Genomic DNA, 23317 nt, shown 5'->3' with positions numbered 1-23317 from the left:
TACTCAAAATGAGATTTGTAAAAATCTTGTAACATAAGTTGTGCTTTCTACTATTTAAACAGGATGTGTAGACCACTGAGGCTAGAGCAGCAGATTCTCAGTGCACTATGGTACATCTTTTGTTATAATGCCTCCTTCTGATTCTGATTTGATTTGATTTATTATTGTCACATGTATTAACATACAGTGAAAAGTATTGTTCCTTGCGCGTTATACAGACAAAGCATACCGTTCATAGAGAAGGAAACGAGAGAGTGCAGAATGTAGTATTACAGTCGTAGCTAGGGTGTAGAGAAAGATCAACTTAATGCAAGGTAAGTCCATTCAAAAGTCTGACAGCAGCAAGGAAGAAGCTGTTCTTGAGTCAGTTGGTACGTGACCTCAGACTTTTGTATCTTTTTCCCGATGGAAGAAGGTGGAAGAGAGAATGTCCGGGGTGCGTGGGGTCCTTAATTATGCTGGCTGCTTTGCCGAGGCAGCGGGAAGTGTAGACAGAGTCAATGGATGGGAGGCTGGTTTGCTAGATGGACTGGGCTACATTCATGACCTTTTGCAGTTTCTTGCGGTCTTGGGCAGAGCAGGAGCCGTACCAAGCTGCGGTACAACCAGAAAGAATGCTTTCTACGGCGCATCTATAAAAGTTGGTGAGAGTCGTAACTGACATGTCAAATTTCCTTAGTCTTCTGGCTGTTTTCTGAATGACTGGTCATTAATTTAAAGGTGGATTTGCTATTGATAAAAAATTCCTCTCTTGACAGCAGTAAATGATCTATTTTATTCAATGTAATTTGTTATAGTCTGATTTCACAGAGAGCACATCGTATATACAGTGTGGAAGCATTACTGTGATCGTTTATGGAGCTTATTGAGACATTTCAGCATTTTATGACTTGACAAAAACCATCGATGGGATTGTTCAATTTCAATATTATTGTCAATTTATCAAGCCATTTGAAGTCATCTCACGGAATCATAGAATCCCACCAGTGCAGAAGGAGGCCATTCAGCCCATCGAGTCTGCACCGACCACAATCCCACCCAGCTCCTGGCCCCGTGACCTCATGCCTTTACGCTGCTAATCCCCCTGACACTAAGGGGCAATTTAGCATGGCCAATCCACCTAACCTGCACATCTTTGGACTGTGGGAGGAAACCAAAACACCTGGAGGAAACCCACGCAGATACGGGGAGAACGTGCAAACTCCACACAGTGACCTGAGCCAGCAATTGAACCCGGGTCCCTGGTGCTGTGAGGCAGCAGTGCTAACCACTGTGCCACCAATCTACCCTTGTTATGAGTTATATTCTAACAACCATTTCCTTCTCAAGAATACCAGGAGTTGTTTTGACTTAGATGCAACACATTAAAGCACAGATTTTTGATGTTATGTCCAACACATACTTCCTCCCCTAGCATTGCACCTGGTACCTGGTGTGATCAGTTGTCCACATAATATCCTGGTCAGTATTGGTCAAGATTGACATCCTACACTGTAAATTCACCAGTTGGCTACAGGAGTGTACTCATGTTGTCCAAGGTTCCGCTGGCCACCTGTAGCTCCCCACCCATTACAGGTGGACAGATAGTGATGCAGATAAAATACTGAAGTTAAAATCACCAGCACTTCTTGCTGTTGCCAATGGGATAAGGGGTAGGGGCGGGGAGGGGGATTAGTACATTGATGCCTGAAAGTCTCTCCAGTCATATTGGGGCAACTTTTTTTTTATTAATTCGTGGGACATGGGTGTTGCTGGCTGGCCAGCATTTATTGCCCATCCCTAGTAGCCGGAGGGCAATTGAGAGTCAACCACATTGCTGTGGCTCTGGAGTCATATGTAGGGCAACCCAAGTAAAGAAGGCAGATTTCCTTCCCGAGTGAACCAGATGGGTTTTTCCTGACAATCAACAATGGTTTCATGGTCATCAGTAGATTCTTAATTCCAGATTTTTAAAAATTTAATTAAATTTGTCATTGACAGGATTCAAACCTGGGTCCCCAGAACATTAACTGAGTTTCTGGATTAATAGCTTAGTGATATTGCCACCAGGCCATCACCTCCACGTATAACTGCAGCTAAAAGATTGGCTTCTGATGGTGGGAATGGTGGGTAGGGGTCGGTAAGGGACATGCAGCAATCCAGAATCAGAGGAAGGGTGGGATGGGGTGTATAATTGGAGAGGGTCAGTTAGGTAATGTGGAATGAAAATGTAAAGGCACTCAAGCAGTAGAAAGCAAACTCAATGCTGGGGAATAGAGTATCAATGGAGTTTCTAGAAGGCGAGGTGATCATGTAGGAGATTGCAAGATCTAGGATTTGACCCTCCGACTCGGATTGAAATTTATTAAAGCTGGATGAGGGGATGTCGGCAAATAAAACAATCTATCCTTGAGATGACAAAAGTGTAGATTAAATGGTCCCTTTGAGTTATACAAATTCCCTATAATGTTTATACAAAAGTTTGAATGTCATAATTCAACGTAATGGTGAATCAAATCATAAATTGTACAATTTAAAATGATAACAAAAGTTGCGTGTCGTCATTCCATTTAGGACTAATGGAACCAGTGGTTAATGTTCTTCTACCATCTTGAGCCTTTGAAAGATCTTAACCAGTAAAAAAGGCCATAGGAGTCCTGCAGATCGACTTCCACTGGAAAGTGGTCGCTCACTTTCAGGGCCTGTGAAGTTAGAAAAAGAGGAGACTGTCAGTTTTGATTTAACCATGATGGAGAAACATATCTGGTGTTTAAACCCGGTAACATTCCAGAGTAGTGTTTTATCCTCTGTCACCAGCCCAGTGAGTTTGCCCAGTGAGTCTGAAAGATGTGCTGGTTAGGTGTACTGGCCATGTTAAATTCTCCCTCAGTGTACACGAACAGGTGCCGGAGTGTGGCAACTAGGGGAATTTCACAGTAACTTTATTGCAGGGTTAATATAAGCCTACTTGTGACTAATAAATAAACTTTAACTTTGCTTAAAAACTTGTGATATGGGGTGGCATGATGGTTTAGCATGTTGAGGCATCAATGAATGACAGGGTAAAGTAATACAACATGGGTTTTGCCCACAATCCCCCCTCAATGATTTTCTCATCTGAGCCATACTCTTGTATAAAGATGCTCAGTGGTTATCATAGTAGCTGATTTTGCCCCCCTTTACACCCGAACCCAGAATAACAGTCAATGTGGTCAGATGTGCTCCATTGCTACTCTTGTTCAAAATTATTCATCACTGAATCAATGTGTTCTTTCTGATCCGTGGGAAAGAGAAATACATTTTCCTCATAAAAGAGTAAAATGTAACTGAAGACATCTGTCAGAAAGTAATATCTACTGTGTACATGTTAGCTGATCTGACAAGGAGTAAAATCGAAAATGCCAATTATTCACACACTCAAAATGGAATTGCTCAGATAGAAAATTAATCCACAAGTTGCTACATCCATTATTTTGACATATTTGCAATTTAAAACACAATTTTATGTTTTATTTTGTCCTCTTTAGACAGTTACCAAAATCATAAACAGTAGCAGAAAATGTTTTGACGATTCCGTTCTTGAAGCCATCCCACCCAGTTTATACATTGAGCATATCTCTTTCCTTAATTATTACAGTCTTATGGTTCTCATTGCCAGGTCCCACCATGACTCTTTGAACATCTCACTCTCCACCACACTCCTTCCTTCTCCTTCAAAGTGTTTCCAACATCAAAAACAGATTCACCCATTTGCTCTTTGTGGAAACTTGCTGTACTTAAATTGACTCCTATATTTACCTACAAAACAACAATTATTGAACTTCACAATTAATCATTGGTTGTAAGATGGTTTTGGGACATCCTGATAGCTTGACCATAGTTCTTCATTTCTCAGTCACCACCCTCCCAAGTTTCCTTGAAAGCCGAGATCACCCTTTCCTTTCCTCACTCAGTCACTCTCACCAATTCAGTGAATCTGGTGTCCAACCATCCCGTATCACCTAGACTGGCCTGGTCAAAAAGTCACTCATGAACATTGTGACAATGGCCACTGCAGGCTTTGCTCATCTCTTCATGAGCTCATCTTATCTTGTATGTTTGACACATTTGATCACTCCATTCTTTACTGTCAGACACATCCATGGTGCTGCCATACCATGGTTAGATTTCACTGTACTCCCTCCACCCCACCCCCAAAATAGCACATCTGCTCTGCTGACTGCTCCTCCCACCCCTGCACTGTTGCTTCAAGTATATCCAAATCTTCATCCTCGTCCTTCTGATCCTTGCAGACATGCTACTTCTTGGTGACACTTTTAAACATTTATTTAGAGAAGCTTTTGTATTTACCTTGAAGACACTCAAACATAATTATTCGCCACTGCCTTTCTCCTGTCTTACTGCTTCATCAATACAAAGAACAGGATGATATAGAATGTTCTTCTGCTCAAAACTAGAAATCCAGCTTGTTCTGTTTCTGCTAAAAAAAATTCACTTTGACTCCGGACTTCTTCCATTTCCTTGGCTGCCCACCAAGGCACTGCTCATTAATACATAACCACGGTGTCCTCCCTATCTTAACTCCATATCTTAATGCAGCCAAAACTACCTACTTCCATCTCTGCAACAAAGTCCACCTCTGCTCCATGTCATCCCCATTGTCAATGACATTTTTATTCATGCCTTTGTCACCTAACCCTTAATCAAACCCTCATCACCCACATTTTATCGAACTTCCACTGAACTATAATCCGAGTCCTCACTAACCTTCTGTAACTGGTTGGGCGGGATTTGCCAGCCATGCTCTCCCCAAGACTGGAAACTCCCACCTGAGGTCAACGGACCTTCAGGTGGTCCGCTCCCCACCCACTACGATTGGGTGGTGGGAGGGACAGGAAAATTCCACCCATTAAGTTTTAAAGCCTTGCCCTTGTCTATAAGTTCTTGCCTTAGTCTCCCAGCTTCTACCATTCGTTCACTGCAATGTTCCAGCGTGTTCCTTCCTCTCCGGCCTCCTTTGCATCCCTCTCCCCGACTCCATGTTTGCGTCAGTCTTCGGTTCCATAGACCCATAGAATCCCTACAGTGCAGAAGGAGGCCATTCAGCCCATCGAGTCTGCACCGAGTCTCCAAAAGAGACTCCAAAAGCTTCCTCTAAACCTTTCCACTTTGCGATATCTGTCTCTTATTTTAAAGCTTGCTTTGATCTTTCCTCCACTCCCCCTTCTCTCATCACCACTCAGCAATTTGATTTTTACCTCTTAAGAGCTTGAGATTTTTTTATTGTGTTGGGATATTTTATTGTATTGGAGTTATTATAAATTTTCAAACTCTTATTGCTATTAATATTGCAGGTTGACACATTGCTGCATATTGGAATATTTCTAGTAAATCCTCAGATTAATTTGAAAATGTTACCTTCGGCCAGTTATAGCATCATTGGGGTTTACAGCATGGAAATAATTAATATTAATTATTAGTAATTGGATACACTGCGTGTACGCTGTTTTCAAATGTTGGCAGCTATGCTGTGTTTTCCTGAAAATGTACGGAATTCCCAAACAGATAAGAAACCACGGAATTACCTGTTCTTCTGTCAGGTCATAAGCTTCTTTGAAATTGAATATATTGACTGAATCTGGGACGACTGCCTGCACTAACTTTTCTCCATGAAGTACAATCCTGTTTTTAAAAAAATGAAATTAAAAAAGTGGTTAGAAAAACTCTACTGTACGTTACTAGATACACCTCACCAGTGCACTAAGACTTGTTACTGGAGAGGGGCGGCACGGTAGCACAGTGGTTAGCACTGCTGCTTCACAGCTCCAGGGTCCCGGGTTCGATTCCTGGCTCGGGTCACTGTCTGTGTGGAGTTTGCACATTCTCCTCGTGTCTGCGTGGGTTTCCTCCGGGTGCTCCGGTTTCCTCCCACAGTCCAAAGATGTGTGGGTTAGGTTGATTGGCCAGGTTAAAAAATTGCCCCTTAGAGTCCTGGGATGTGTAGGTTAGAGGGATTAGCGGGTAAAATATGTGGGGGTAGGGCCTGGGTGGGATTGTGGTCGGTGCAGACTCGATGGGCCAAATGGCCTCCTTCTGCACTGTAGGGTTTCTATGATTTCTATGAATTAACCATTTCATGGCTGCTGAAAAACAGGAACAGTCCGGACATTTAAAAAATACATTCTGCACATCGACATCAATCTAAACGTGTAAATAAATCACCAAACTGTCAAATCACACATTGATGACTATGAAAGAAGTCTGATCGTAGACGTGTAACACATAATAGATACACCTACCTGTGCATATTCATAGAATCATAGAATTCCTACAGAGCGGAAGGAGGCCATTCGGCCCATCAAGTGTGCAGTGACCACAATCCCACCCAGGCCCTATTCCCGTAACCCCACATATTTACACTGATAATCCCCTGACACTAAGGGTCAATTTAGCATGGCCAATCCACCTAACCTGCACATCTTTGGTGTGTGGGAGGAAACCAGAGCACCCGGAGGAAACCCACACAGACACGGGGAAAACATGCAAACTCCACACAGACAATGACTCAAGCCGGGAATTGAACCCAGGTCCCTGGCGTTGTGAGGCAGCAGTGCTAACCATTGTGCCACTGTGCCATAACGATAAACATAAGGTTCAATAAAGAGATTTTAAAACTTACCATGCCTAATCATTCTGTGCAGACAGACTTATGTAAAATTATGTTAGAGGGTCAGTTTATTTGTGTATCAGTTGTTGATGATGAATGAATCAGCCTGCTTTTGTTTTTATGTGCTGGGCTATCTTTATTTCAGTTGGATTGTTTTATTTAATGTATGAATGCCTACAGGGGCGATTCTCTGGGAGACATAAGCGGAGGCTTGTGTCGTGGGCTTCCTGCTGGGCGCCGTGGCCTCCACGCATTTCCGACTGCGGCGTCAGCTCTGTGCCAGAAATTGGCGTGGAACTGAATAAATTATTTAAATGAGTTTTTCAATATCATTAGCAGGCCCGGGACTGACGTCTCCGAGCCAGCTAGCCCTCCCACCCCCGCCAGGAGTGTTTCACTCCAGCGGGGTTCACAACAGTTCCCCACTAGCGGGGAGCTGGTGGCCCGACCCTGATGGAAGGCCATGGAGGCCCCCCAGGAGGTTGGGGATAACGGGGTGCCTCCTGGGCATTGCCAGACTGATAGTGCCAGCCTGACCCCCTGGCACTGCCCACCGTGCATTGGGCAGTGCCAAAATGGCAGGGCCAGGAATGGGGCTAGCGGGGGCGGGGCCTCTGAGGCGATCCCGCTGCCACTCTGCACTTGGGATCAGTGACAGAGGGAGGGTGGACAGTGATCGGGGCTGGCCATGAGACTGCGGGGAGTGGGGTCGGGACTATGGGGGGGGATTGGGAGATTGAGGTGGGTCGGGTGTGGGGGGGGGCTGGTCCAGACATGCCTTGGAGGCCAGTGATTGGGGCGTGGGGGAGGGAGGGTCGGAGGGTCATAATCAAGCTGGCCAGTGATTGGAAGGCCGGCAGTGCGGGACTACTGCGCATGTGCTAATCTCGACGCTGACAGATCAGCACATGCGCAGTGGCCCACTCAGCGCTCTGCTGCCGGCCTCTCCAGCGAGAATAGGCTTCGCCCCCTGATTTTCATCGCAATTCACTTTCGGGTGATCTGTGATGTACAGAGTGTGGGAGATTCATTTTGAAAATCCCGCTGAAAAAAGCAGCGGCATTTACTCCAGTTTTTACGCGAATTCGGCACTTAGAATTTTTTGGGAGAATTCCACCCTACTTCTCATTGAAAGCATTCTGTTTTTTGGTGCAATGGGATTCTTTCTCCCCCATTGTTGCTGCTGTCATAATTTCTTCCTTTCCACTTTTGACATTCTAATGAGGCTGATAGGAGTGGCACAGTGGTTAGCACTGCTGCCTCACATCGCCAGGGACCCAGGTTCAAATCCGGCCTTGGGTCACTGTCTGTGTAGCATGTTCTCCCTGTGTTTGTGTTGGTTTCCTCCCACAGTCACAGGGATGTGCAGGTTGGGTGGATTTTGATTTGATTTGATTTGATTTATTATTGTCACATGTATTAGTATAGGGTGAAAAGTATTGTTTCTTGTGTGCTGTACAAAGCATACCGTTCATAGAGAAGGAAACGAGAGAGTGCAGAATGTAGTGTTACAATCATAGCTAGGGTGTAGAGAAAGATCAACTTAATGCGAGGTAGGTCCATTCAAAAGTCTGATGGCAGTAGGGAAGAAGCTGTTCTTGTGTCGGTTGGTACATGACCCCAGACTTTTGTATCTTTTTCCCGACGGAAGAAGGTGGAAGAGAGAATGTCCGGGGTGCTGGGGTCCTTAATTATGCTGGCTGCTTTGTTGAGGCAGCAGGAAGTGTAGACAGAGTCAATGGATGGGAGGCTGGTTTGCATGATGGATTGGGCTATATTCACGACCTTTCATCATTCCTTGCGGTCTTGGGCAGAGCAGGAGCCATACCAAGCTGTGATACAACCAGTTGAGGGAAGATTTGATTGTTGTGTATGAAATTCTGAGGGGCCTAGATAGAATGTGTAGGAAGGGCTTGTTTGCCTCAGTAGTAGTGTAGATAACTTGAGATCATAGATTATTGCTAAAAGGACTGGAGAGGAGTTGAAGATACTTTTTCATTCAAAGGGTGATGATGCTCACTGTCCAAAAGGACGGTAGAAGCAGAAAACCTCATCTCATTTAAAAAGTACTGGATATGCACTTGAAGACTCCAGAAGGAAAAAAAATAGTAATACCTGGGAGATAAGAACATTGGTCTGAACTGTTTTTTCCTATTGGGACTATGGACCAAAAGCTGCAAAGTGGGTTTAGGCTGGATAGATATTTTCCTGAATGATTTCCATCAATGCCATAAATGTCTCTGTCAATCTTGATGCTTTCCTTGATGCAGGATGCTAGATTAGGTGTTTGTTTAGTTAATTCTATGTACTTGCTATTTGCCTTGTTTGAGGACCATTGTTCCTAATTTTAGGGGAGTAAGGGATAAGGTTATTGTTAAGCTTTTTCACTAAATAGCATGTGTAATTGTTCACATTGCTCTGATTAAAAGTAAAGAGAAAGAAGAAAAATCTCGAATCCCTATCCATTGCAGAGTTTTATATTCCATTGCTGTGTTTTATATACTATAACATATGCCTCCCTCACACCAGCGTGCTTATTAGCCAGACTTCAACATTTTCACACAAGGTGAGAAAGCCCTTATTCCTTTCCAAATTCACCTGTCTTCTCACCTGTCATATGCACAATGTGTGCTCTCTCTTACTGTTGTATCATTATTATCTCCAATGAGCCAAACGAAGCTGGTATCATTTCGCAATTTGATATTTGGCCATTCCTTCTTGCGAACGTACTCGCAATCTGCATTGAAGTCTCCCATGAGTATGAAGTACTGTTGGAGGCAAAAGGAAATGGTATTACAAAGAGAGAATCATCTCTACCTGAATACAAATGACAGGACAATCATGTTTCACAATCTTTCCTGGTAACACACACCACTCAGTAACGTCTCCATGTTGAAAGGTTTGAGGGCAATCTATGTTCTAATGTTGAAGTAAATTATGAATGCTTGCGTTGATAAAATATTCTGATCATTTGGTGCTAGGCTAGTACATAGAATTTGCAGATTATCTGTGGCCACAGTAATTTAAAAAAAATTAACCAGAAATTTTTTTCCAGAAAAGGCACCAAACATCTTCAGCATAATTCCCTCCTCTTCTTTCCACTCTATATGCTTTCACAGCATTCTTCTTTGGTAACAACCGATTTACTTTCATAACTGGGAGAGTCTTTGTGAGTATCAGGGATGATGTGGAGATGCCGGTGTTGGACTGGGGTAAACACAGTAAGAAGTCTCACAACACCAGGTTAAAGTCCAACAGGTTTATTTGGTAATAAAATCCACTAGCTTTCGGAGCGCTGCTCCTGCGTCAGGTACGTGGGAGTTCTGTTCACAAACAGGGCATATAAAGACACAAACTCAATTTACAAAATAATGGTTGGAATGCAAATCTTTATAGGTAGTCAAGTCGTAAAGGTACAGACAATGTGAGTGGAGAGAGCGTTAAGCACAGGTTAAAGAGATGTGTATTGTCTCCAGCCAGGACAGTTAGTGAGATTTTGCAAGCCCAGGCAAGTCGTGGGGGTTACAGATAATGTGACATGAACCCAAGATCCCGGTTGAGGCCGTCCTCATGTGTGCGGAACTTGGCTATCAGCCTCTGCTCAGCGACTGTTTGTAACGCTCTCTCCATTCACATTGTCTGTACCTTTAAGACTTGATTACCTATAAAGATTCGCATTCCAACCATTATTTTGTAAATTGAGTTTGTGTCTTTATATGCCCTGTTTGTGAACACAACTCCCACTTACCTGACGAAGGAGCAGCGCTCCGAAAGCTAGTGGATTTTGCTACCAAATAAACCTGTTGGACTTTAACCTGGCGTTGGAAGACTTCTTACAGTATCAGGGATACCATTGCATCATTATCTCGGCTGAGGATCCGATCTGATGAGTCTGATCCTTAATTGGAAATGTACCTGAATGATGTGGGAGGCCGTAACAGGAAGTCAGAATTCAAAGTCTGATTGACCAATTTACTCCAATGAAGAGGCCTGAGTTCAGATATCTCATTATTCTTTAATGTGATAAAGCCTGGTGCTGTTAACCCATCCTCCGTGTTCAGGTACCACCTGCCTCAAAACCAGTCCCAAAGCCCCAGAAATCTAAAGCTTTCCCTCCTGCACTATCTCACCAGCCATGCATTCATTTGTTCTATCCTTCAATATCTCTACTCACTAGGACCTAGCACTGGAAGTCACCCTGTGATCACTATCTTTGATGTCCTGCTTTTTAATTTATGTCCTAGCTCTCTGAAATTCCACAACCAACATCTCAGATTTAAGATCTGTAGTCCTGCCACATCCAGCCATGAATGGTGATGGACAATTAAACAACTCACTGAAGAAAGAAACTCCACAAATAACCCCATCCTCAATGATGGAGTAGCCCAGCACATCAGTGCAAAAGACAAGGCTGAAGCATTCGCAGCAATCTTCAGCCAGAAGTGCGGAGTGGATGATCCATCTCGGCCTCCTCCTGAGGTCCGCAGCATCACAGATGCCAGTCTCCAGCCAATTCGATTCACTCCACGTGATATCAAAAAACGGCTGAAGGCACTGGATACTGCAAAGGTTTTGGGCCCTGACGATATTTCGGGAAAATAGTACTGAAGACTTGTGCTTCAGAACTTGTAGCATCCCCAACCAAGCTGTTCCAGTGCGGCTATGACAGCAATGTGGAAAATTGCACAGGCAATTTCTAGAGTTTAGAGGAATGAGAAGTGATTTGTTAAGGTGTATAAAATCAACATCAGGCTTCACAGGGTAGATCCTGAGAGGCTCTTTACACTGGATGGAAAGCCTTGAATTAAGGGTTGCAGTCTCAGCAAAAGGGTAAGGCATGTTTGACGCTAATGAGGAGGAATTTCTTCTCTCAGAGGATTGTTAATCTTTGGAGTTTTCTGCTGCAGAGGATTGTGGGTGCTCAGTCAATGAGTATCTTCAAGGCTGAGATCACCTCAGGCAGTCAAGCAATATGGGGATAGTGCAAGAAGATGGTATTGATGTAAAGGTTTGGCCACGATGGAGCACGTTGAAGGAACCAGAGGCCTACTCCATCCCATAGTCCTCTTGTTTTGTACAAATAATATGATCAAAGTGCAATAATCATTGTTACTAATCCACTTTAGAAACCATCTACAATTACCTTTGCTCTCCAGAGCTTCTTCATATCCATGTAAACGTCGTATAATGCATTCATTTCACTGACTGATGAATCCGGTTTCGTGTGTTGAGGGATAATGACAAAATCTTTTACACCTTGAGGAGTGTAAAAGAATGGGATTATTACAAGAATTTGTTGTCTCTGTTAATTACACATTTTAAAATGTGTCCCTTGTTGAAATAAAAAGGAATGATTTAACTCATTAATGTCAAATCGTAGAAGCGCAGAGGAGGCCATTCCATGCTAGCTCTCTCTGCAAGAGCAGCTCAGCTGGTCTCATTCCCTTGCCCTTTTCCCAATATCCCATAACTTATTTCTCTCCAGGTGCTTATCCAATTCTCTTTTGAAATGCGGCAGAGCTCCAGAAGAAAAATTAAAATAGTTATGAATGTGAGTTTCTATTAAATGACTCAACAAGACCTTGGAGTCTCCATGCATCAGTTGTTGAAAGTAAGCGCACAGGTACAGCAGGCAGTAAAGAAGGCAAATGGTATGTTGGCCTTCATAGCGAGAGGAGTTTAGTATAGGGATAGGGATATTTTGCTGTAATTTAATAGAGCATTGGTGAGGCCACACCTGGAGTATTGTGTGCAGTTTTGGCGTCCTTATCTGAGGAAGGATGCCTTTGCTATAGAGAGAGTACAGCGTAGGTTTACCAGGCTGATTCCTGGGATGGCAGGTTTGTCATATGAGGAGAGACTAAGTTGGTTAGGATTGTATTCATCGGAGTTTAGAAGAGTGAGAGGGGATCTCATAGAAACTTATAAAATTCTAACAGAGTTAGACAGGGTAGATTCAGAAAGAATGTTCCCAATGATGGGGGAGTCCAGAACATTCACCCAGAGAATGGTGAATGTGTGCAATTCACTCCCACAGAATGTAGTTGAGGCCAAAACGTTGTGTGATTTCAAGAAGAAATTAGATATAGCTCTTGGGGCTAAAGGGATCAAGGAATATGGGGGGGAAGGGATGGGGATCAGGATATTGGATTCGATAATCAGCCATGATCAAGATGAATGGTGAAGCAGGCTCAAAGGGCTGAATGGCCTACTCCTGCTTCTAGTTTCTATGCTTCTATGACAGTATTTCGGACTGTCTCTTTAATTCAAGGTAAAATGGAGGACTGAAGAAGGTCATGTGATCTGCTTCAAATTATGCCTGACAACAAACCTGGGGGAATTGGTTATCATGGGTACCGAGGGGGCCCAGGTTGAGACTTTCTGCAAGCAAGGGGTGAAACGTACACACCTGGAACAAAGACAAGAACAACCAAGTTAACAGTGGGCAGACTTTCAGAGTTGCTTTGGGATAGAAAGAGAGAGCATGAGCAGTCTCTCAGAGAGACAAAAAGCTGCAGCTTTTTGGCATGGCTGGGGAAAGGAATCACTGGAAATAGGCTTTACTATTGGTAATCGGTTTGGAAATTCTCCAAAAACCGAGAAGAGACTTTTGACAGTCCGATGTTACATCCTGGCAAAACAGGGAGAAGAAAACCTATTGGAAGCTGGGAATGATTTTGGACTGATTCCTGTGAAAACGGTTATTCTGCGGAGAGCGGGACATTGAGTATAACTGTGAGATGGCGTTTTCAGTCAGGTTAAAGTCATTTTGTCTTTTAGTTGCCTATTATATTGTCTTGTTGATGTTCCTTTTAGTATGTATGTTAAAACTTGAAACCCTGTTGTGAGGTTCCTTCAAGTCAGTTCTTGCGAATTCTAACCTCTCCTTAAAATTCCCTGTCTCTATGGGGATCAAAACAAAACCAAATGTGTGAACTCTAGGTTTAATTAAGTAACCTTTCAAAGTGTCAAATACAGCATGTGCTGATGCTATGACTGGTTGTTGTCATGGTGCTTGGTATTCAGCCTTATCTTTCCTTTCTAGCCAGCTTCTCACAGTTATGGCTTATTGCAAAATTTATTCTGTTTCATTTAATTAATCCATTTAATTAGCACATTGTGTAATTATGAGTACAAACCAATAACAAACAATATCATTTTTCTCTATTTGGGTAATAAATCAACACATTAATATTTTAGAATTTAACACCTCAGATATAAGGAGGTGATGGCCTAGTGGTATTATCGCTAGACTATTAATCAGAAACTCAGCTAATGTTCTGGGGACCTGGGTTTGAATCCTGCCACGGCAGATGGTGGCATTTGAATTCAATAAAAAATATTTGGAATTAAGATTCCAGATAACCATGAAACCTTTGTCGATTGTCGTAAAAACCCATCTGGTTCTTTAGGGAAGGAAATCTGCTGTCCTTACCAGGTCTGGCCTACAAGTGACTCCACAGCAATGTGGTTGACTCTCAACTGCCCTCAGGCAACCAGGGATGGGCAATAAATGCTGGCCAGCCAGCGATGCCCAGGTCCCACAAATGAAGTTTAAAAATTTGGTGCTAATATTGTACTTCATAATTAACAAAATTTTATCTGACTGGTTTAATAACCGTGTGATAATATTAGCCAACTTTACTGTACGGTGCAGCTAGGCCCAGAAGGGCCCAGCTTTAAGGTCCAGGTCTGTGCTGAGCCAACTGATGTTGGGCAGGATGGTTCTCAACATCCAATGAAAGGAAGCAGCTTTTTTAGGGTGGAGTGTGGGGAACATCTACTGAAAAGCGAGTGCACTGGGACACTGGGTGAAGATAGAATTCAATTTGATAATGATGCCCTTCCCCCACGGCCGCCTTTACCTCAGCTCTGCAAAATTGTCAGATTTGAAGTTTTCTCCGAATCTGAACTGAGTGAATTTGGATTCAGATCAGATCAGATCAGATTTGGATGTGACATCAGAATTCCCCCTTTCTGCTCAGTTAATAAATGACACTGAGGAAACACTGCCGGGAAATAGCAAAGTACAGTTATTTATTCCCCTACAATCAAGAACAAAATTACTGTGGGTGCCAGTCAGCGATCATCCTGGTTTGCCTAGGGACATTCCTTATCTTTTTACTTCTACAAGAACATAACCATTTTGTATGTGAGAGAAAAAGAGTAACTTACTGGTGTAACGAGATGAAAACCATACCACAAATGGTTCTCTTGCAAAAACATCTGTCTGATGATCAGGATACTGATAACTTCTTTTCACTGATAATAGTTTTGTTCTGAAATAGACATACAGACATGCACAATAAGGTCACTGCCCCACAGTTTAATACTTCATTTTAAACACAAGCTGAGACAAAACTTTTGAGGCTTGATCTTTGGATAACAAACCAAGTAGATTGCCTTATCGTTTGACAGGTTTCCTCCTCCTCCAGGTTCAATGCCCTTGGAGGATGTTTGTAACCTTGGACTTCCATTGGATTGATCTGTGGTTGTGCTTGGCAAAGAGCTGCAGCGGTTTGACATGGCCTTCTGCAGTATGATGTGGAGATGCCGGCGTTGGACTGGGGTAAACACAGTAAGAAGTTTAACAACACCAGGTTAAAGTCCAACAGGTTTATTTGGTAGCAAAAGCCACACAAGCTTTCGGAGCCTTAAGCCCCTTCTTCAGGTGAGTGGGAATTCTGTTCACAAACAGGGCATATAAAGACACAAACTCAATTTACATGAATAATGGTTGGAATGCGAATACTTACAGCTAATCAAATCTTTAAGATACAAACACTGTGAGTGGAGAGAGCATCAAGACAGGCTAAAGAGATGCGTATTGTCTCCAGACAGGACAGCCAGTGAGACTCTGCAGGTCCAGGCAAGCTGTGGGGATTAAAGATAGTGTGACATGAACCCAATATCCCGGTTGAGGCCGTCCTCATGTGTGCGGAACTTGGCTATCAGTTTCTGCTCAGCGACTCTGCGCCATCGTGTGTCGTGAAGGCTGCCTTGGAGAACGCTTACCCGAATATCAGAAGCCGAATGCCCGTGACCGCTGAAGTGCTCCCCAACAGGAAGGGAACAGTCTTGCCTGGTGATTGTCAAGCGGTGTTCATTCATCCGTTGTCGCAGCATCTGCATGGTTTCCCCAATGTACCATGCCTCGGGACATCCTTTCCTGCAGCGTATCAGGTAGACAATGTTGGCCGAGTTGCAAGAGTATATACCGTGTACCTGGTGGATAGTGTTCTCACGTGAGATGATGGCATCTGTGTCGATGATCTGGCATGTCTTGCAGAGGTTGCTGTGGCAGGGTTGTGTGGTGTCGTGGTCACTGTTCTCCTGAAGGCTGGGTAGTTTGCTGCGGACAATGGTCTGTTTGAGATTGTGCGGTTGTTTGAAGGCAAGAAGTGGGGGTGTGGGGATGGCCTTGGCTTTTGCTACCAAATAAACCTGTTGGACTTTAACCTGGTGTTGTTAAACTTCTTACTGTGTTTACCCCAGTCCAACGCCGGCATCTCCACATCATGACTACCATCGACACCGCAAACTGCCGGCTCCAAGTGGAGAGGATCTCCAAGAAGATCGCGCATATCGACACAGACATCAGGTGTGGCTTTTGCTACCAAATAAACCTGTTGGACTTTAACCTGGTGTTGTTAAACGTCTTACTGTGTTTACCCCAGTCCAACGTCGGCATCTCCACACTTATCACCTGCCATCAGGCACATTGGAAGGATTTGCAGATTGATAACCGTAGAATCCCTACAGTGCAGAAGGAAGCCATTCAGCCCAACCAGCCTGCACCAACACCAATCCTGCCCAAGCCCTGTCCCCGTAACCCCACGTATTTACCTTGCTATTCCCCCACCACTAAGGGGCAATTTAGCATGGCCAATCGACCTAACCCCGCACATCTTTGGAGTGTGTGAGGAAACCGGAGCACCCGGAGGAAACCCACGCAGACACGGGGAGAATGTGTTAACTCCACACAGATAGTGACCTAAACTGGGAATCGAACCCGGGTCCCTGGCGCTGTGAGGCAGCAGTGCTAGCCAACCTGTTTGGCCGCCTTATGAACCTATCTATCCTCTATTGAAAGGTTTACTTTGCAAAAGATATCACATCCTGAGCTGCAGAAAGCTGATCCTGTGTATTTTTGAAAAATGTTACTTTGCAAAAATATTACATTCTTGGTGCTTTCTTAAAGCGATGGCTCTAGCTAGTGAATATCTGATGTGTGATTAAAATTACTTAATCACTGCACTTCACATTATTGGTAATGTTAGAGTTATCTGCACCGTAAAGTGGTCTGATACTTAGTCCTGTGTCTCAAACCTCCAGCTGTGCCCTTGTTGAGCAGAGGAAGGAAAGAATAATTGGAAGAGAAAGCAGATTAGTGGTAAATTACCCTGGGGTACATGTACATTTTTAGGCACCAGCTTCAGAATGGCATTCATGAAAGCTTAGACACAATTCATTCGAGGAAAGAGGGGATTTGAGCTGAGAGGACAGACGATAAGGAATGAGAGAAAGTATCTTAATAATGAAGAGTCTTGGGAGATGAAGTTGGATTGGATTGGTGCACTGCCCTTTCATCTCTCAATCTACGCTAAGATAAAGGATGCAATCTCTTTGTCTGCTGTAACATACAATAAATGTGATCATTTCAACACAGCAGTGTTCAGCACTAGTTGAAATGGAATTCACAATTATCTTCAGGAATTTACTCAAGGTGGCTGATGGATTAAGTAGCTGTAGGAAGTGATGCTAATTCCTCTCTGAAAAGGTTAAAAATCAGATCCAAGCTGCAAGAATTTCTGTGAAGCAGCTGTAACTGCGCTTAAAGTAGAGTCATGGACAAAGACGGTAACTTTGGCAACAGCAAGGGAGTCTCAAGCGACTGCTCCAGATAACAGTTACAGAAAGTCAAGGACTTTGTATACATGCTTCATTAACAATTAGATAGTATATTATGTAGACAATACTTGGATATTGTAATTAGAATCCTACAAATTAGAATTAGGAGGCCATTCGGCCCATCAAGTCTCCACCGACCACAATCCCACCCAGGCTCTATCCGCATAGCCCCATGCACTTACCCTAGCTAGTCCCCCTGACACTAAGGGGCAATTTAGCATGGCCAATCCACCTAACCCGGCAAGTATATTGATGCTGGACTGGTTAACTAAAATCATATATGTCAACTGTCATAAGCGAGAATATTGTTTAAAGTTTAAAGTTTATTTATTAGTGTCACAAGTAGGCTTACATTAATACGGCAATGAAGTTACTGTGAAAATCCCCTAGTCACCACACTCCGGTGCCTGTTCAGGTACACTGAGGCATGGCCAATGCACCTCACAGATGTGCCAAAGATGTGCGGGTCAGGTTGATTGGCCGTGCTAAATTGACCCTAGTGTCAGGTGGGATTAACAGGGTGAATATGTGGGGTTATGGGAATAAAGCCTGGGTGGGATTGTGGTTGGTGCAGGCTCAATGGGCTGAATGGCCTCCTTCTGCACTGTAGGGATTCTATGGATTCTATGATTCTAACCAGCACGTCTTTCGGACTGTGGGAGGAAACTGGAGCACCTGGAGGAAACCCACGCAGACTCCGCACAGACAGTGACCCAATCCAGGAATCTAGGATTGTAAAGGGTAATAGTAAAATTGTAAAAGGTAAAAAGGTAATAGATGATAGTAAATTTAAACATTAGTTTTTACTGGTTTATGTCAATCACTTGTAAATGAGCCCAAAGGTATAATTGCCACTGTAATCCTTTGTTCGGGGAACCTGCAAATCACATGGTGGAAAGTTGGTTCCCTTGCCATAGCTTGAATAAAGATCTTGAACTTGAACTCTGAGTGTCGCCTGGTCAGTTACGAGGCGTGAGGTACACTTTAGTTGAATAGCTATGAAACTCCTGCATTACTCTCAATTCAGACAGCTTTATTTTGACAGGAGTCAGCAAGGATGTGCTGCCTTTCATTTTCTTCCTGGCCCAATGTAGAAATGCTTTACTCTGGTCACTATCTCAGGAACTGATATATGGAAATCAGAGCAAAACTCTGCATGTATTGCCCCTCTGCACATCCTTAATCCTTTGAAGATTATGTGTGGAAGTTTATGTCCCCATCTCGGGGGGGGGGGGGGGGTAAAATGTGGCGAGCCATTCAAAAGTCTATTTGCTTTGGCAGGACTGGAAAATACTGCTGGGGAGAGGGGCTGTAAAATTTTGCCCTTGTAAATCGCATTTGTAACTTCAAATTATAGACATTTTAAAACTTTATGACATTCTTAACTTTGTTCAGAGAATATCTGAAACAAAGAAATGGCTGAGTTTATTTTCTGTGATTATCATTAAACCATTACATTCAGTTTTAATCATTGCTTCTTCCTTCAGGTATCATGTCCTAAGAGGACGGTAGCGATCACAGGCTTCCATTGGATTGGTCCATGATTGTGCTTTTGGCAAAGTACTGCAGTGGTTTGCGATTGCTGACCAGGAAACTCTCCTGCTCTTACCACCTGCCATCAGGTGCATTGGAAGGATTTGCTCAACCTGTTTAGCCACATTATAAACACATCTTCTGTAGCCATCAAGTCCTGAAGTGGGACTTGAACCTGGAGCTTCTGACCCAGAGGCAGGGACTCTACCACTGTGCCACAAGGTCTCCGTTCCATTTCTAGAGACATAAACAAAATGAAAACAATTGGAACGGTGGAAAGATTTACTAATCAAGGTTATTATTAGCATTACTTATGATTGAGTGTAGACTTGTAACACTTTCTAAAGTGAAAAAAGGACAATTGGAATGAACTTAAATATTTTAAATGTTGCAGCAAGCAGAATAGTTATTTACAGAAATTATCAGCAGACTATCTTTACACTTGATGTTGTCTGCCACGTGCACTCAGTAGAGAAATTCAGAAAATAAATCCAAGTTCGAAACTTGCTTTAAATGGACAGATGAAATGTTTCAAAAGTCAGGCTAAATACTGGGAGTGTGCTTGGTGTACTGGAGTTTTTTGATGTTTTCACCTTTAGAATCCTGGTATTATGCATTATTCATATCCCGGTTAAATATAGAAATGAGCTGGAAAGTACCTGTAAATGAAAGCATACTGTTCTTTGTAGGTCAGTCGTCCCAAACGTTCACTGATGATAGATTCATATTCATTTTTGTTGCTTTGACTGAAAAAAGATATTGAAGTCATTATTGTTCAGGTTCAGCATACATTAACTGACTTTATTTTACAATAGAAAGTCAATGTCCAATCTGAATACTAAACTATTCTCAGGGTCCATACCTTCTATTTTCAGATGGAACTTGTTTTCTACTGACTGCTCTGAATGGATGGTTCCATATATTATTTCCAATAATAAATATCAAACATAATCTTGACACTTCAACCATGACTCCATTTAAAGGGACAGGAAGGAAGCTTTGTATAAAATATATTAAAGTCTGGAATGATAACACACCTCAATCCATTAAGCCTGTTCCGTCTAAAACTCAGGGATGACTATGCTATCTTGGACTTGTTGTTTTCCGAGTTTAAGGAAGATAAGTCCAGAACTAGTGGGCCTGAGTTATAGGGAGAGGTTAGCAAGGATGGGACTTTATCCTTTGGAATATAAGAGAATGAGAGGAGACCTTACTGAGGTGTAAGAAATCATGAGGGGCATAGATAGGATGATTGCAGACAGGGTGGAATTTTATGAGAAAAATTCGAAATGTCCAGCTAGCGAGAGAATAGGAGCAGATCCATTTTTTGGGGTGTGTTTTTACTCCCAATCTTATGCACATGGTGCTTGAAAAAATGAGCTAGACCGTTTATAACCATTACTGGCATTAGGCAGGGTTTAGTCTGCCAGCAAGCCTGATCAGGCAGCAGAGGGAGCTATTCCGCATGTGCAGACCTCTGTGGTAGCACATGCACAATAGCAACAGCAGGTGCCTGACAGAGAGAGAGTGAGAGAAATCTGTCAGGCCTCTGCCGTTGCAGACGGCCTCTACGCAGCCCATCCCCCTCCCCCCGCAATAGCGAAGGCCCACGGCCAATCGCTAACCCCACACTGCCCGTAAATCTAGCCCCCGCCACCCCTGCCACCCAGACCAATCGCGCCCCCCCGCTCATCAATTTTGGCAGAGCAGCAGCAAGCCTCCCTCCCTCTCCCCCCTCCCTGCAGAGTAGCAGCGCCCCCCCCCCCCCCCTTCCCCCATACCGATCTGATACAGAGCGGGAGCGGGCCCCCACTCCCTCCCCCACCGATCACAATGCAAACTGCAGCAGGCTTCCCCCCTCCCCATACTGATCTGCTGCAGAATGAGCAGCAGCTCCCCCCCTCCCTCCCTGATCCGGCTGCCCCTACCTGGCCCTGCCCCCTCTAGGCCCTGCCCCCTCCAGCTCTGCCCTACATAGGCCACACCCCTCATGGCCCCACCCATCGTGGCCCCATCCATTCAGGCCCTGCCCCCAAAGGCCCCACCCCCACCCCCACCCCCGGCTGACCTCACTGGAAATCCGGCTCTCGTAAAATCGGGAGAGCTGAGAAATCGGGTGCGGTCCTGATTTCCCAGCTCTCCTGCGGTTTTACTGGCTCGCTCTGTCCATCGATGTGTGGGGTGAGCTGGTAAAACCCCGGCCATGATCTTTTTCCCAGTGAAGGGCATAGATTAAAGGTGAGAGGGGAAAAATTTAAAAGGGACCTGATGGGCAACTCCTTCACGTAGAGGCTGGTACGTCAATGGAATGAGCTGCCAGAGAAGGTGATTGAGGCCGGGACAATTAGAATATTTTAAAAACATTTGGATAAGTACATGGATGGAAAAGGATTAGAGGGATACGGGCCAAACGCGGGCAGTTGGGACAAGTTGGGAGGGCACCATGGTCGGCATGGACTGGTTGGGCTGAAGGACCTGTTTTCTGTGCTGTATGACTTTATGGGCAGGATTTTATGGCCTCACTCGTCCCAGAACCGTAAAATCCCACCTGAGGTCAGCAGATCTCCCCATGCTCCGCCCCTCGCCCACTCCGATTCCCGTGGCAGGTGAGCCTGTAAAATTCTGGCCTATGAATCTCTGAATTGCTACGGGGGCTAAGAGAATTGAAAAACAAAAGGACAGCCCATTCTCACGGTGCACGCATGTACTATTTAGAGATAATAAAATGATCTTACTTGTTCAGTCTTTTCATTAGTATCGGAAAGGCTTGGTTTCTCGAGTCCTTGATTTCCATCATCAGCAGTAGATCACAGCGAGAGATTATCTGCAAAAAAATAACAGGGATGCTAAGTAGTTTCTGTATAAATATTTGGAAAAATAGTCAATGCTACATTGCTCTCTTGGAGATTTATTGACCCAACTTTGTGGATGTTCCTTGGGGAAAGTATCGGATGTGGCAAAACAATGGGAAAATTGTCTTGACGTTTTCAGCGTGACACTTGCTGAAGATGTCCCACAGGACACTCTGTCAAAAATGCGGAATGGTAATAAATGCAGCAAAGGTTACCAATGATTACTGGCTTCCTGCATGTAACAACTTGGCGCTGTGGCCAGCACATCATGAGCACTTACTAGGCACACAGACTTAGGCTAACAGGGACAAGGGCAGCAGTGCTAGCAGAAGGAAGCAAATATACTCCATTAAGATTGAAAAACAGAATGAAGTTTTGGGAAGCGACTTGTGGGGCGAGATTTTATGGCCTCGCTCGATCTGAAACCATAAAATCCCGCCTGAGTTTAATGGATCTTTCTATGGTCAGCACCCCCCCCCCCCCCCCCCCCCCACCCCCCCGCCCCACTCGCTATGATTCCCGTGGTGGGCGGGATGGTAAAACTCTGGCCATTGTCTCTGTTGGTTGTGTCATTGCAAGCTAAACATAGTTTACCAATTTCCTCTATCACCAAGCCCATCCTATTCAGATTTATACATCAAGCAAGAAAGAATATGAACGACAGTTTATAAATGCAAATTCTTTCCTTTTATTTAATATAAATATATGACCTTGGGACATCCTAAAGTACTTTGCACCCAATTAAGTACTTTTTGAAACATAGTCACAGGGAAAAACAGCCAATTTGTGCACAGACAGGCCCCACACACAGCAGCAAGACACATGACCAAAGAATCTGTTCAGTAAAGCTGGCTGAGGGAGAAATATTGTCCAGGGCACTGCAAACAACTCGCCATTCTTCTTTGAATGGTGCTGAAGGAATTTTATATCCCCTTAAAGGTCTCTGCCTCATAGCTTCTTGTCCCAGTGATATGAGTGTTACAACTGAGGCAATCTTATTTTACTAAAATACATAGAAATCTTCCATAAAATGTTAGAACATAGAACATAGAACATAGAACAGTACAGCACAGAACAGGCCCTTCGGCCCACGATGTTGTGCCGACCTTCATCTGAAACCAAGATCAAGCTATCCCACTCCCTACCATCCTGGTGTGCTCCATGTGCCTATCCAATAACCGCTTAAATGTTCCTAAAGTGTCTGACTCCACTATCACTGCAGGCAGTCCATTCCACACCCCAACCACTCTCTGCGTGAAGAACCTACCTCTGATATCCTTCCTATATCTCCCACCATGAACCCTATAGTTATGCCCCCTTGTAATAGCTCCATCCACCCGAGGAAATAGTCTTTGAACGTTCACTCGATCTATTC

General features: G+C 43.9%; 1 protein-coding gene across 2 annotated transcripts in view; it reads right to left on the bottom strand.

The window, feature by feature from the left end:
* Positions 1 to 392: 392 nt before the first annotated feature.
* Positions 393 to 23317, bottom strand: part of LOC144491572 (deoxyribonuclease gamma-like) — a 91747-nt gene continuing 68822 nt past the window's right edge. For both annotated transcript variants that reach the window (XM_078209559.1, XM_078209558.1), the window contains 7 exons: positions 21826 to 21914; positions 19750 to 19836; positions 14822 to 14925; positions 11790 to 11902; positions 9257 to 9414; positions 5565 to 5661; positions 393 to 2681 (listed from right to left, as the gene is read on the bottom strand). In XM_078209559.1, coding sequence (XP_078065685.1) covers positions 2583 to 2681; positions 5565 to 5661; positions 9257 to 9414; positions 11790 to 11902; positions 14822 to 14925; positions 19750 to 19836; positions 21826 to 21914 — 747 coding nt within the window. In that variant the 3' untranslated portion in view covers positions 393 to 2582. The remainder of the gene's footprint in view (positions 2682 to 5564; positions 5662 to 9256; positions 9415 to 11789; positions 11903 to 14821; positions 14926 to 19749; positions 19837 to 21825; positions 21915 to 23317) is intronic.

This window comes from Mustelus asterias, chromosome 3, assembly GCF_964213995.1.
Source record: "Mustelus asterias chromosome 3, sMusAst1.hap1.1, whole genome shotgun sequence".
Taxonomy (NCBI): Eukaryota; Metazoa; Chordata; class Chondrichthyes; order Carcharhiniformes; family Triakidae; genus Mustelus; species Mustelus asterias.
The sequence above is the reverse complement of the archived record's forward strand: the minus strand, read 5'-3'. Positions and strand labels throughout refer to the sequence as shown.